This window comes from Scyliorhinus torazame, chromosome 30 (assembly GCF_047496885.1).
Source record: "Scyliorhinus torazame isolate Kashiwa2021f chromosome 30, sScyTor2.1, whole genome shotgun sequence".
In the NCBI taxonomy this organism is placed as follows: domain Eukaryota; kingdom Metazoa; phylum Chordata; class Chondrichthyes; order Carcharhiniformes; family Scyliorhinidae; genus Scyliorhinus; species Scyliorhinus torazame.
In genome coordinates this window covers 848,268-861,754 of record NC_092736.1, presented here as the reverse complement: position 1 = coordinate 861,754, position 13,487 = coordinate 848,268, and the positions used below count along the sequence as shown (strand labels likewise).

Here is a 13,487-nt window from a genome sequence, read left to right as displayed (position 1 = left end):
CGAGTATAAGCCCAAACTGTTTAATCTCTCCTCATATGTCATACCTTTCATCCCCGGAATCAATCTGGTGAACCTCCTCTGAACTGCCTCCAATCCCACCACATCCTTCCTCAAATAAGGGGATCAAAACTGGACCCAATACTCCAGATGTGGTCTCACCAACACCCTAAACAACTGCAACAACACTTCTCTACTTTTATACTCCAGTCCTTTTACAATAAACGCTAACTTTCCATTTGCCTTTTTAATTACCGGCTGTACCTGCAAACCGACTTTCTGTGATTCATGAACAAAGACGCCCAGATCCCTCTGCCCAGAAACATCTTGAATCTGCTTTTTATTTAGATAATTACTTGTCTTTCTAATTCTTCGGCCAAATTGGAAAACCTCACATTTATCCACATTAAACTCCATCTGCCAAACTTTGGCCCAATCTCCTAGCCTATCTATATCCGTCTGTAAAATCTGTATCTCCTCTTCACTGTCTGCTTTCCCATCTATTTCAGTATCATCTGCAAATGTTGCTATGTTACACTCTGTCCCTGTTTGTAGATCATTGATACAGATTGTAAACAGTTGAGGTCCGAGGACTGACCCCTGCGGCACCCCGCCAGTTACAGTTCACCAGCCAGAGAAGGATCCATTTATCCCGACCCTCTGCTTCCTGTCAGTCAGCCAATCCTCAATCCAATCTAGTACTCTACCCCAATCGCCTGCGATATCACCTTCTGGATCAGTCTTTTATGTGGCACCTTGTCAAACGTCTTCTGGAAGTCTAGATACACCACATCCACAGCTTCCCCATTATCTACCTTGCTGGCTACGTCCTCAATGAACTCGAGCAAGTTTGTCAAGCACGACTTACCCTTCATAAAACCACGCTGACAATGGTGGATTGAGCTTTGTCTTTCCAAATGTTCAGTCATCTCCTCCTTAATGATTGAATCCAGCAACTTCCCCACCACAGAGGTCAAGCTAACCGGTCTATATTCCTACGATTTATCTCTCTCTCCATTTTTGAATCGGGGAGTTATATTAGCGTGTTTCCAATCCACTGGGACCTTTCCAGAATCTATGGAATTTTGAAATATCATAACCAATGCATCCACTATCTCTGCTGCCACCTCCCTTAATACCCGAGAGTGCAGGCCATCGGGTCCCGGAGACTTATCTGCCTTTAGTCCCATTAGTTTATTCAATACCGTCTCCCTAATGATGATTATTGCACCAAGTTCCTCTGCATTAACTGCAGTTTTTGGAATTGTTTTATTATCCTCTACCGTAAAGACAAAGGCAAAATATTGGTTCAGTGCCTCCACCATCTCTGTGTTCCCCATTATTACCTCACCAGTATCGTCCTCTAAAGGGCCAACAAGGGTTAAAGGTAATATTTCCAAGTTTGCCGTTGATACAAAACTAGTGAGTTGTGAGGAGAATACAAAGAGGCTGAGCGAGTGGCAGCTATTTGACAGATGGAATACAGTGTGGAGAAATGTGAGATCATCCATTTTAAGACCATAAGACATAGGAGCGGAAGTCAGGCCATTTGGCCCATCGAGTCCACTCCACCATTCAATCATGGCTGATTTCAACTCCATTTACCCGCTCTCTCTCCATAGCCCTTAATTCCTCGAGAAATCAAGAATTTATCAACTTCTGTCTTAAAGACACTCAACGTCCCGGCCTCCACCACCCTCTGTGGCAATGGATTCCACAGACCCACCACTCTCTGGCTGAAGAAATTTCTCCTCATCTCTGTTCTAAAGTGACTCCCTTTTATTCTAAGGCTGTGCCCCCGGGTCCTAGTCTCCCCTGCTAATGGAAACAACTTCCCTACATCCACCCTATCTAAGCCATTCATTATCTTGTAAGTTTCTATTAGATCTCCCCTCAACCTCCTAAACTGCAATGAATATAATGCCAGGATCCTCAGACGTTCATCATATGTTAGGCCTACCATTCCTGGGATCATCCGTGTGAATCTCCGCTGGACCCGCTCCAGTGCCAGTATGTCCTTCCTGAGGTGTGGGGCCCAAGATTGCTCACAGTATTCTAAATGGGGCCTAACTAATGCTTTATAAAGCTTCAGAAGTACATCCCTGCTTTTATATTCCAAGCCTCTTGAGATAAATGACAACATTGCATTTGCTTTCTTAATTACGGACTCAACCTGTAAGTTTACCTTTAGAGAATCCTGGACTAGGACTCCCAAGTCCCTTTGCACTTCAGCATTATGAATTTTGTCACCGTTTAGAAAATAGTCCATGCCTCTATTCTTTTTTCCAAAGTGCAAGACCTCGCACTTGCCCACGTTGAATTTCATCAGCCATTTCTTGGACCACTCTCCTAAACTGTCTAAATCTTTCTGCAGCCTCCCCACCTCCTCCATACTACCTGCCCCTCCACCTATCTTTGTATCATCAGCAAACTTAGCCAGAATGCCCCCAGTCCCGTCATCTAGATCGTTAATATATAAGGAGAACAGCTGTGGCCCCAACACTGAACCCTGCGGGACACCACTTGTCACCGGTTGCCATTCCGAAAAAGAACCTTTTATCCCAACTCTCTGCCTTCTGCCTGACAGCCAATCGTCAATCCATGTTAGTACCTTGCCTCGAATACCATGGGCCCTTATTTTACTCAGCAGTCTCCCATGAGGCACCTTATCAAAGGCCTTTTGGAAGTCAAGATAGATAACATCCATTGGCTCTCCTTGGTCTAACCTATTTGTTATCTCTTCAAAGAACTCTAACAGGTTTGTCAGGCACGACCTCCCCTTACTAAATCCATGCTGACTTGTCCTAATCCGACCCTGCACTTCCAAGAATTTAGAAATCTCATCCTTAACAATGGAATCTGGAATCTTGCCAACAACCGAGGTTAGGCTAATTGGCCTATAATTTTCCATCTTTTTCCTTGTTCCCTTCTTGAACAATCCCTTACAACAGCGATTTTCCAATCCACTGGGACTTTCCCTGACTCCAGTGACTTTTGAAAGATCATAACTAACGTCTCCACTATTTCTTCAGCTATCCCCTTTAGAACTCTAGGATGTAGCCCATCTGGGCCCGGAGATTTATCAATTTTTAGACCTTTTAGTTTTAATAGGCAGGTCAGAAATACAGAGTATTTCTCCATGGGAGTGGCTGGGAAGTGTTGATCTTTGAAGAAACTTTGGTGTCCTTAAGAAGGCAAACGGTACGTTGGTCTTTATTACAAGATGATTTGAGTATAGAATATGTCTGACTGCAACTAGACAGAGCCTTGGTGAGACCACACCCAAGGTAGTGTGTGCAGGTTTTGTCTCCTTACCTAAATAAAGATAGACTTGCTATAGAGGGAATTCAACTTTACTGATCTAATTCCTGGCTTGTCCTATGAGCACAGATTAAATAGGCTGGACCTTTATTCTCTAGAAGAATGAGAGATGACCTCATTCAAACATAGAAGATTCTTAACCGGACTCAAGAAGATGGATGCAGGAACGACACTTTCCCCTGGCCAGGGTCTAGAAGCAGTAAACATAGTCTCCGAATAAGGACCAGTTCGGGCTGAGATAAGGAGGAATATCTTCACTCAGAGGAGTTCTCTGCTCCAGAGGCTGCGGAGGATCAGCCATTGATTTCTCCATATTAAAAACATGATGGATACGGGAATAGTGCAGTGTTCCCATCCCAGACCATCCCAGAATAGTGCAGTATTCCATCCCAGAATAGTGCAGTATTCCTATCCCAGAATAGTGCAGTATTCCCATTCCAGACCATCCCAGAATAGTGCAGTATTCCCATCCCAGACTATCCCAGAATAATGCAGTATTCCCATTCCAGACCATCCCAGAATAGTGCAGTATTCCCATCCCAGAATAGTGCAGTATTCCCATCCCAGAATAGTGCAGTATTCCCATCCCAGACTATCCCAGAATAGTGCAGTATTCCCATCCCAGAATAGTGCAGTGTTCCCATCCCAGACCATCCCAGAATAGTGCAGTATTCCATCCCAGACCATCCCAGAATAGTGCAGTATTCCCATCCCAGAATAGTGCAGTATTCCCATCCCAGACCATCCCAGAATAGTGCAGTATTCCCATCCCAGACCATCTCAGAATAGTGCAGTATTCCATCCCAGACCATCCCAGAATAGTGCAGTATTCCCATCCCAGAAGAGTGCAGTATTCCCATCCAAGACCATCCCAGAATAGTGCAGTATTCCCATCCCAGACCATCCCAGAATAGTGCAGTATTCCATCCCAGACCATCCCAGAATAGTGCAGTATTCCCATCCCAGAATAGTGCAGTATTCCCATCCCAGAATAGTGCAGTATTCCCATCCCAGACTATCCCAGAATAGTGCAGTATTCCCATCCCAGAATAGTGCAGTATTCCCATCCCAGACTATCCCAGAATAGTGCAGTATTCCCATCCCAGAATAGTGCAGTGTTCCCATCCCAGACCATCCCAGAATAGTGCAGTATTCCATCCCAGACCATCCCAGAATAGTGCAGTATTCCCATCCTAGAATAGTGCAGTATTCCCATCCCAGAATAGTGCAGTATTCCCATCCCAGACCATCCCAGAGTAGTGCAGTATTCCATCCCAGACCATCCCAGATTGTGCAGTATTCCCATCCCAGAATAGCGCAGTATTCCCATCCCAGAATAGTGCAGTATTCCCATCCCAGACCATCTCAGAATAGTGCAGTATTCCATCCCAGACCATCCCAGAATAGTGCAGTATTCCCATCCCAGAATAGCGCGGTATTCCCATCCCAGACCATCCCAGAATAGTGCAGTATTCCCATCCCAGACCATCCCAGAATAGTGCAGTATTCCATCCCAGACCATCCCAGAATAGTGCAGTATTCCCATCCCAGAAGAGTGCAGTATTCCCATCCAAGACCATCCCAGAATAGTGCAGTATTCCCATCCCAGACCATCCCAGAATAGTGCAGTATGACCATCCCAGAATAATGCAGTATTCCCATTCCTGACCATTCCAGAATAATGCAGTATTCCCATCCCAGACCATCCAAGAATAGTGCAGTATTCCCATCCCAGACCATCCCAGAATAGTGCACTATTCCCATCCCAGACCATCCCAGAATAGCGCACTATTCCCATCCCAGAATAGTGCAGTATTCCCATCCCAGATAAGTGCAGTATTCCCATTCCAGACTATCCCAGAATAGTGCAGTATTCCCATCCCAGAATAGTGCAGTGTTCCCATCCCAGGCCATCCCAGAATAGTGCAGTATTCCCATCCCGGAATAGTGCAGTATTCCCATCCCAGAAGAGTGCTGTATTCCCATCCCAGACCATCCCAGAATAGTGCAATATTCCATCCCAGACCATCCCAGAATAGTGCAGAATTCCCATCCCAGAATAGTGCAGTATTCCCATCCCAGAATAGTGCAGTATTCCATCCCAGACCATCCCAGAATAGTGCAGTATTCCCATCCCAGAATAGTGCAGTATTCCCATCCCAAAAGAGTGCAGTATTCCCATCCCAGAATAGTGCAGTATTCCCATCCCATACCATCCCAGAATAATGCAGTATTCCCATTCCTGACCATTCCAGAATAATGCAGTATTCCCATCCCAGACCATCCCAGAATAGTGCAGTATTCCCATCCCAGAATAGTGCAGTATTCCCATCCCAGAATAGTGCAGTATTCCCATCCCAGAATAGTGCAGTATTCCCATCCCAGACCATCCCAGAGTAGTGCAGTATTCCATCCCAGACCATCCCAGATTGTGCAGTATTCCCATCCCAGAATAGCGCAGTATTCCCATCCCAGACCATCCCAGAATAGTGCAGTATTCCCATCCCAGACCATCTCAGAATAGTGCAGTATTCCATCCCAGACCATCCCAGAATAGTGCAGTATTCCCATCCCAGAAGAGTGCAGTATTCCCATCCAAGACCATCCCAGAATAGTGCAGTATTCCCATCCCAGACCATCCCAGAATAGTGCAGTATTCCATCCCAGACCATCCCAGAATAGTGCAGTATTCCCATCCCAGAATAGTGCAGTATTCCCATCCCAGACTATCCCAGAATAGTGCAGTATTCCCATCCCAGAATAGTGCAGTATTCCCATCCCAGAATAGTGCAGTATTCGCATCCCAGAATAGTGCAGTGTTCCCATCCCAGACCATCCCAGAATAGTGCAGTATTCCATCCCAGACCATCCCAGAATAGTGCAGTATTCCCATCCCAGAATAGTGCAGTATTCCCATCCCAGACCATCCCAGAGTAGTGCAGTATTCCATCCCAGACCATCCCAGATTGTGCAGTATTCCCATCCCAGAATAGCGCAGTATTCCCATCCCAGACCATCCCAGAAAAGTGCAGTATTCCCATCCCAGACCATCTCAGAATAGTGCAGTATTCCATCCCAGACCATCCCAGATTAGTGCAGTATTCCCATCCCAGAATAGCGCAGTATTCCCATCCCAGACCATCCCAGAATAGTGCAGTATTCCCATCCCAGACCATCCCAGAATAGTGCAGTATTCCATCCCAGACCATCCCAGAATAGTGCAGTATTCCCATCCCAGAAGAGTGCAGTATTCCCATCCAAGACCATCCCAGAATAGTGCAGTATTCCCATCCCAGACCATCCCAGAATAGTGCAGTATGACCATCCCAGAATAATGCAGTATTCCCATTCCTGACCATTCCAGAATAATGCAGTATTCCCATCCCAGACCATCCCAGAATAGTGCAGTATTCCCATCCCAGACCATCCCAGAATAGTGCACTATTCCCATCCCAGACCATCCCAGAATAGTGCACTATTCCCATCCCAGAATAGTGCAGTATTCCCATCCCAGACTATCCCAGATAAGTGCAGTATTCCCATTCCAGACTATCCCAGAATAGTGCAGTATTCCCATCCCAGAATAGTGCAGTGTTCCCATCCCAGGCCATCCCAGAATAGTGCAGTATTCCCATCCCGGAATAGTGCAGTATTCCCATCCCAGAAGAGTGCAGTATTCCCATCCCAGACCATCCCAGAATAGTGCAGTATTACATCCCAGACCATCCCAGAATAGTGCAGAATTCCCATCCCAGAATAGTGCAGTATTCCCATCCCAGAATAGTGCAGTATTCCATCCCAGACCATCCCAGAATAGTGCAGTATTCCCATCCCAGAATAGTGCAGTATTCCCATCCCAAAAGAGTGCAGTATTCCCATCCCAGAATAGTGCAGTATTCCCATCCCATACCATCCCAGAATAATGCAGTATTCCCATTCCTGACCATTCCAGAATAATGCAGTATTCCCATCCCAGACCATCCCAGAATAGTGCACTATTCCCATCCCAGACCATCCCAGAATAGTGCACTATTCCCATCCCAGACAGACCCCAACAGTTGCTAGATTACTGACAACAACCCCAATATCTAATTTTGTCAGACTGTCAGGAAAGGGCACCGCCAGGAGTGAGTTCACACAAAACAGGGATGTGGTAAATTAAAACAAATTTTCTTACTAACGCAGTATTAAAATATCTTTAATATCACAAGAAATTCGCTGACAATTACCCCTTAACCAATGCTAATCAATACAGTACGAAGTCTTACAACACCAGGTTCAAGTCCAACAGGCTTGTTTCGAATCACTAGCTTTCGGAGCGCTGCTCCTTCCTCAGGTGAATGAATCAATACAGTGACACAATAATCCTTAACTGCTATCTCTATTCCCACTCACACAACAAAACCATCTCCGATCCCAATCCACTTTTAAATACAGTTAGCATTCACGAATATTTTCTGTACAGAGATGCCTGGATGCTCCACTTTGAGAAAGAGAGACGTTGTGACTGCTTTAAAGAAAGAGGCCTGACCCTGTCAGAACAATGCAGGTTCAGGAGCTGAAGTCTTCAGGAACTGTCTTTCATAGTTTGACTTCCATCTCCCAACTGCACAGTCTGTTTTTCTGAAAAATTCCCGCTACTCTAACTCCTCCCATTAGTTACATCTTCTTCCCAACTGAACACAATGTCTCTGATTAACTACTCCACAGGGGACCCGAGGTATGTTACGAACCAGGATTCTGCACCAATTACAGAAAATCCAAAATATCGGGAATTCCTACATTCATCACCGCAGGGAAATGGTGAAGGACAAGATCAGCCAGGATCTCATTGAATGATGGGCCAGGCTCGAGGGGCTGAATGGCCTACTGCTTCTCCTATTTCTTATATTCCCCCCCCCCAGCTCCTCAGCTGAGTGATCTCAGTCCAACTCCTGAGCCCCCCCCACTTCCTTCTCCCAACCCTCAGGGGCTGGTTTAGCACAGTGGGCTAAACAGCTGGCTTGTAATGCAGAACAATGCCAGCAGCGCGGGTTCAATTCCCGTACCAGCCTCCCCGAACAGGTGCCGGAATGTGGCGACTAGGGGCTTTCACAGTAACTTCATTGAAGCCTACTCGTGACAATAAATGATTATTATTATTATTATGTCATTCCTGGTCCTGAGGAAGGGGTTTGTTGTTGGGGCAGAAACTCAGCTGAACCATCCGAGTGCATTATCCATGCGGCAGTTGCGGCAGTGACTGCCAGAGCCCTGTTCCACCAATGCGGGCACCAGAGCTCAGCTTGATCCTGTTCCATTGCTGCACCTTCATCCCTAAACACACACCCTCGCTCACCTCTACACACATTCCTTCCCTCACACCCACAGCCTTTTGTAGCTCCCCATTCCTCAGCCCTGACTCCGATCCTTGTGGCTTTATCCCAGCTGAGATCAGTGATTGATTCCGAGACTCTCTGAGGTCGATCATTCTCATCCCTCACTCCTGGTTATTTAACAACATTTCTTGTTTTTCAGGGTCTGAAGAATCAGGTTGAGGTTAAGATGAACATTGTGAGCTGTCCACCTGTCACCACCGTGCTGATTAAACGTCCTGACCTCAAGTACCAGCTGGGCTTCAGTGTGCAGAATGGCATTGTGAGTATACAGGGCAGGGCCAATACCAATCACCCAGCCAACAACAGGGTGAAATAAAGCCAAGGATCCCACTCCCAACATACAATTAGAACAATATTTCACAGTGCGGCACTCCCTCAGTACTGACCCTCTGACAGTGCGGCACTCCCTCAGTACTGACCCTCTGACATGCAGCACTCCCTCAGTACTGACCCTCTGACAGTGCAGCACTCCCTCAGTACTGACCCTCTGACAGTGCAGCGCTCTCTCAGTACTGACCCTCTGACAGTGCAGCACTCCCTCAGTACTGACCCTCTGACAGTGCAGCACTCCCTCAGTACTGACCCTCTGACAGTGTAGCACTCCCTCAGTACTGACCCTCTGACAGTGCAGCACTCCCTCAGTACTGACCTTCTGACAGTGCAGCACTCCCTCAATACTGACCCTCTGACAGTGCGGCACTCCCTCAGTACTGACCCTCTGACAGTGCAGCACTCCCTCAGTACTGACCCTCGGACAGTGCGGCACTCCCTCAGTACTGACCCTCTGACAGTGCGGCACTCCCTCAGTACTGACCCTCTGACAGTGCGGCACTCCCTCAGTACTGACCCTCGGACAGTGCGGCACTCCCTCAGTACTGACACTCTGACAGTGCGGCACTCCCTCAGTACTGACCCTCTGACAGTGCGGCACTCCCTCAGTACTGACCCTCTGACACTGCGGCACTCGCTCAGTACTGACCCTCTGACAGTGCAGCACTCCCTCAGTACCGACCCTCTGACAGTGCAGCACTCCCTCAGTACTGACCCTCTGACAGTGCGGCACTCCCTCAGTACCGACCCTCTGACAGTGCGGCACTCGCTCAGTACCGACCCTCTGACAGTGCGGCACTCCCTCAGTACTGACCCTCTGACAGTGCGGCACTCCCTCAGTACCGACCCTCTGACACTGCGGCACTCCCTCAGTACTGACCCTCTGACAGTGCAGCTCTCCCTCAGTACTGACCCTTGGTAGTATAATGCAGAGGTGCAGTGTTACCCCCAAGCGAGCAATTAGAACAATAGAATCCCTATCAGTCAGAAGGAGGCCACTTGGCCCTTCGAGTCTGCACCCTATCTAGGTCCAATCCCACACACTTGAATTATTAAACTGCGAGTTCTAGTTTCATGCTGTCTAATTGGTTTTTCACACTCTGCGTTGCACACAATCTGGAGATGCAGCTGAATGAATTGGCCCAGGCGTCTGGGAAAACTCTGCCTGGAAATCCAGTCTAATGTTCTGCACAGTGAGAGAAACCATTGGGTCGCAGTCCAGCACTGCCCTCTGGTGGCAGCACAGAGCATCACTCTCCTGCAGATTCTCCTTGTTCAGTGAGACTGATCCACAAATCTCTGCTCGTCTCCTTTCAGGCAAATTGAATCCTCTTTATTCCTGCACCATGTTCTTACTGTGCCTCTTACTATCTGCTGTGAACAAACCCAGGGAGGGGCAGTATGTGTATTAATATAGTGGTAACGGAGAATGATACATTTTAGCTGTTTTCTAGTTTGTGTTATTCTTTCACTGATTCTTTAATGAAAATATTGTTCCTTCATTTAAATATTTGGTGCTGTGCAAAGAGTGTTGCGAATGGACTGATCTCTCAGTGATGTTTGTGGTGAGGTTGGTGCAACCTGACTTTCCTGCATGGACTGGATAACTCTGTCAAATGAACCTTCCCCCATCCCCGGGAGACAGAGCGATTGTGCTGCTCGCAGCCTGTCCTCTACCAAGATCACCCTAAGCCAAACCTGCACGAGCTGAGCTTTCTACTCTGATCTTCAGAGAGGAAAGCTTCTCCCAGAAAGAGACACTTTTTCAAAACGGCAGGCGCATGCAGATGACTAAAGTCTGTGTGAAGAGCAGTGACTGTGAAGGGGTATGGCGGCGGCAGTGGGATTGATAATCTAGCCCCGTGGCTTGCCATGCTGTTGGGTGATGACTACAACCATCAAGGTTGTTGACTGCGTATCGATTTCCTCATGCTATAAGATGACAAATGCAGTCCTCTCCGCATGAATAAGTGTGATGGTGATGGACAAGTGATGTTGGAAGCAGGATGTTAACCCGGGTCCCTGGCTCTGTGAGACAGCAGTGTTAACCCGGGTCCCTGGCACTGTGAGACAGCAGTGTTAACCCGGTCCCTGGCACTGTGAGACAGCAGTGTTAACCCGGGTCCCTGGCACTGTGAGGTAGCAGTGTTAACCCGGGTCCCTGGCACTGTGAGACAGCAGTGTTAACCCGGGTCCCTGGCACTGTGAGGCAGCAGCGTTAACACGGGTCCCTGGCACTGTGAGGCAGCAGTGTTAACTCGGGTCCCTGGCACTGTGAGACAGCAGTGTTAACCCGGGTCCCTGGCACTGTGAGGCAGCAGTGTTAACCCGGGTCCCTGGCACTGTGAGGCAGAAGCGTTAACTCGGGTCCCTGGCACTGTGAGACAGCAGTGTTAACCCGGGTCCCTGGCACTGTGAGACAGCAGTGTTAACCCGGGTCCCTGTCGCTCTGAGGCAGCAGTGCTAACCTTTACTCATAAATCCCTGGTCCTGTCGGAGATGACAGATGGCCACTGAGCTCTTGGATTAGAGACAGAAATATCTCCCTGACAACAGCGTCCATGACAAGAATCCTTTTTTAGGGTGCCCTCTGTGGAAGGGCAAGGAAATTGTGGTGGGAAACACACACGGCTGTGTGGACCTGGAATGTCTGCACCTTCATAAACTATCACAACAGTGAATTAGCGAATGGCTGTCACTAATGTTTCTACCAATCATAATCCTGTTGCCAAGCAATCTGCGTTCTCTTCTCAGGCAGTGTAAATTGTTTTCTCTCAATATCGATATTCTTGCAAAGTCCCCTGATGAGTCCAAGATGAAAAGCTTTGACATGTCCCTTTTTTCAAGACGCACTTTCTTCTGGAAGGGGAAACCAGAGGAAGATTATTGTATCCACAGAGTTGGGTTCACTATCGAAAACAGAATCGCAGATATACTTGCAGAACTTCCAAGAATGAATGGCTCATGGTCCCACACCTTCAGCTTAGTGACGACTGATAGGCCACAGTCATCAGTGGTTACGCTGCAACACTTGATGCCGCTGACAAAACTAAAGAGCTCTTTTATGTGGATCAGCTTTCTGCACAGACAGCTGCCCCAAAACAAGAAAAACTGATTGTACTGGGAGATTCTATTGCCAGAGTTGACTACGACGTCACTGTCTGGAAAGGCACCAATGTCAAAGGAGGAGTGAAGAATTCAAATGTCTTCTCCTTCTCGCCAAGTGTGGGCTCACCATCACAAACACATTCTTTTGTCAGAATGATAAATATAATAGAATCCTCACTGAAGTGTAAACATGATTGTGTGAAATCGGCTCCTCTGGTCTGGATCTGCATCCTACAGTCCGATAATCCGCTTCCAAAAGAGGTCCTTTTCTCACAAGTTCTTTCTTTTTTTAAAATAAATTTAGAGTACCCAATTCATTTTTTCCAATTAAGGGGCAATTTATCGAGGCCAATCCACCGACCCTGCACATCTTTGGGTTGTGGGGGCGTAACCCACGCAGACACGGGGAGAATGTGCAAACTCCACACGGACAGTGACCCAGAGCCGGGATCGAACCTGAGGAGCCGTGAGGCAGCAGGGCTAACCCACTGCAAAACCGTGCTGCCCCCTCTTCTCACAAGCTAAGGATGGCCCCCGATCGAGGGGGGACACTATGCCAGCCTCATTGAAAAGGGGACACATTGATATTGCCGCATGAGAGGAACTTGCCACCAATTGTGTCAATGGTGGTGCCACATCCTACAGGTTGTAACACAGTCAGAATGGACCAAATCCTGCTGTGGAAAAGAGGGCCGGACCCTGGCTGAAGATGCCTCCATGTCACCAGATGTCCCCTCTGCACCAGGACTGGCCTCCTGAGTCCCTGAGGACACACCCTGAAGCATGGCAGACATTCCCTGTGTTGGAGGGATTGAGAACAGCGACTGACCTGCAGGTGGCAGTGAGAGACTGCGGAGACAGGCTGAGGTTCTGATTTTACAGCATGTTGCATTCCAACCAATTAGTTTTAATGTTTGAGAGGAGAAATTAAATATATAAAACATAGATTCAGATATTTTACCTACAACCAAACCCTAACCTGTGCTGCCAGGACTAGATATTTATATTGCAAATCTCCACTTACTGAACTTTCACAAGTTTGATGAACCTTTCACCTCTGTTCTTTGAGGCAGTATCGGTGAATTTATCAGTTTCCTCAGCAAGTGAAACCAAGCAGGAAACCGATAACTGGTTTGTCTCTTAGTCTGATGAAATATGATTGGAATGAAATGTAAAAGATATTGCAGAGGGGCACTCGACACTGTAAGCTCAGAGCAGCAAAAGAGCTCTTTAGCCAGTTTCATATCATCGCTTTACAGTAACGTCACTGCCTCCTTATCGCAGCATCCTGCTGTTTCCTACCCAAGTCCCAGTGTTCTGACCTCAGTTACAATCTCTGTCTCCCTAATCCCT

The 13,487-nt window shown here is 47.5% G+C and overlaps 1 protein-coding gene across 5 annotated transcripts in view; it reads left to right on the top strand.

Annotated features, from left to right (window-relative positions):
- Positions 1-13,487, top strand: part of apba2b (amyloid beta (A4) precursor protein-binding, family A, member 2b) — a 91,054-nt gene that overhangs the window by 70,629 nt on the left and 6,938 nt on the right. For all 5 annotated transcript variants that reach the window (XM_072492631.1, XM_072492633.1, XM_072492632.1 and 2 more), the window contains one exon: positions 8,836-8,955. In XM_072492631.1, coding sequence (XP_072348732.1) covers positions 8,836-8,955 — 120 coding nt within the window. The remainder of the gene's footprint in view (positions 1-8,835; positions 8,956-13,487) is intronic.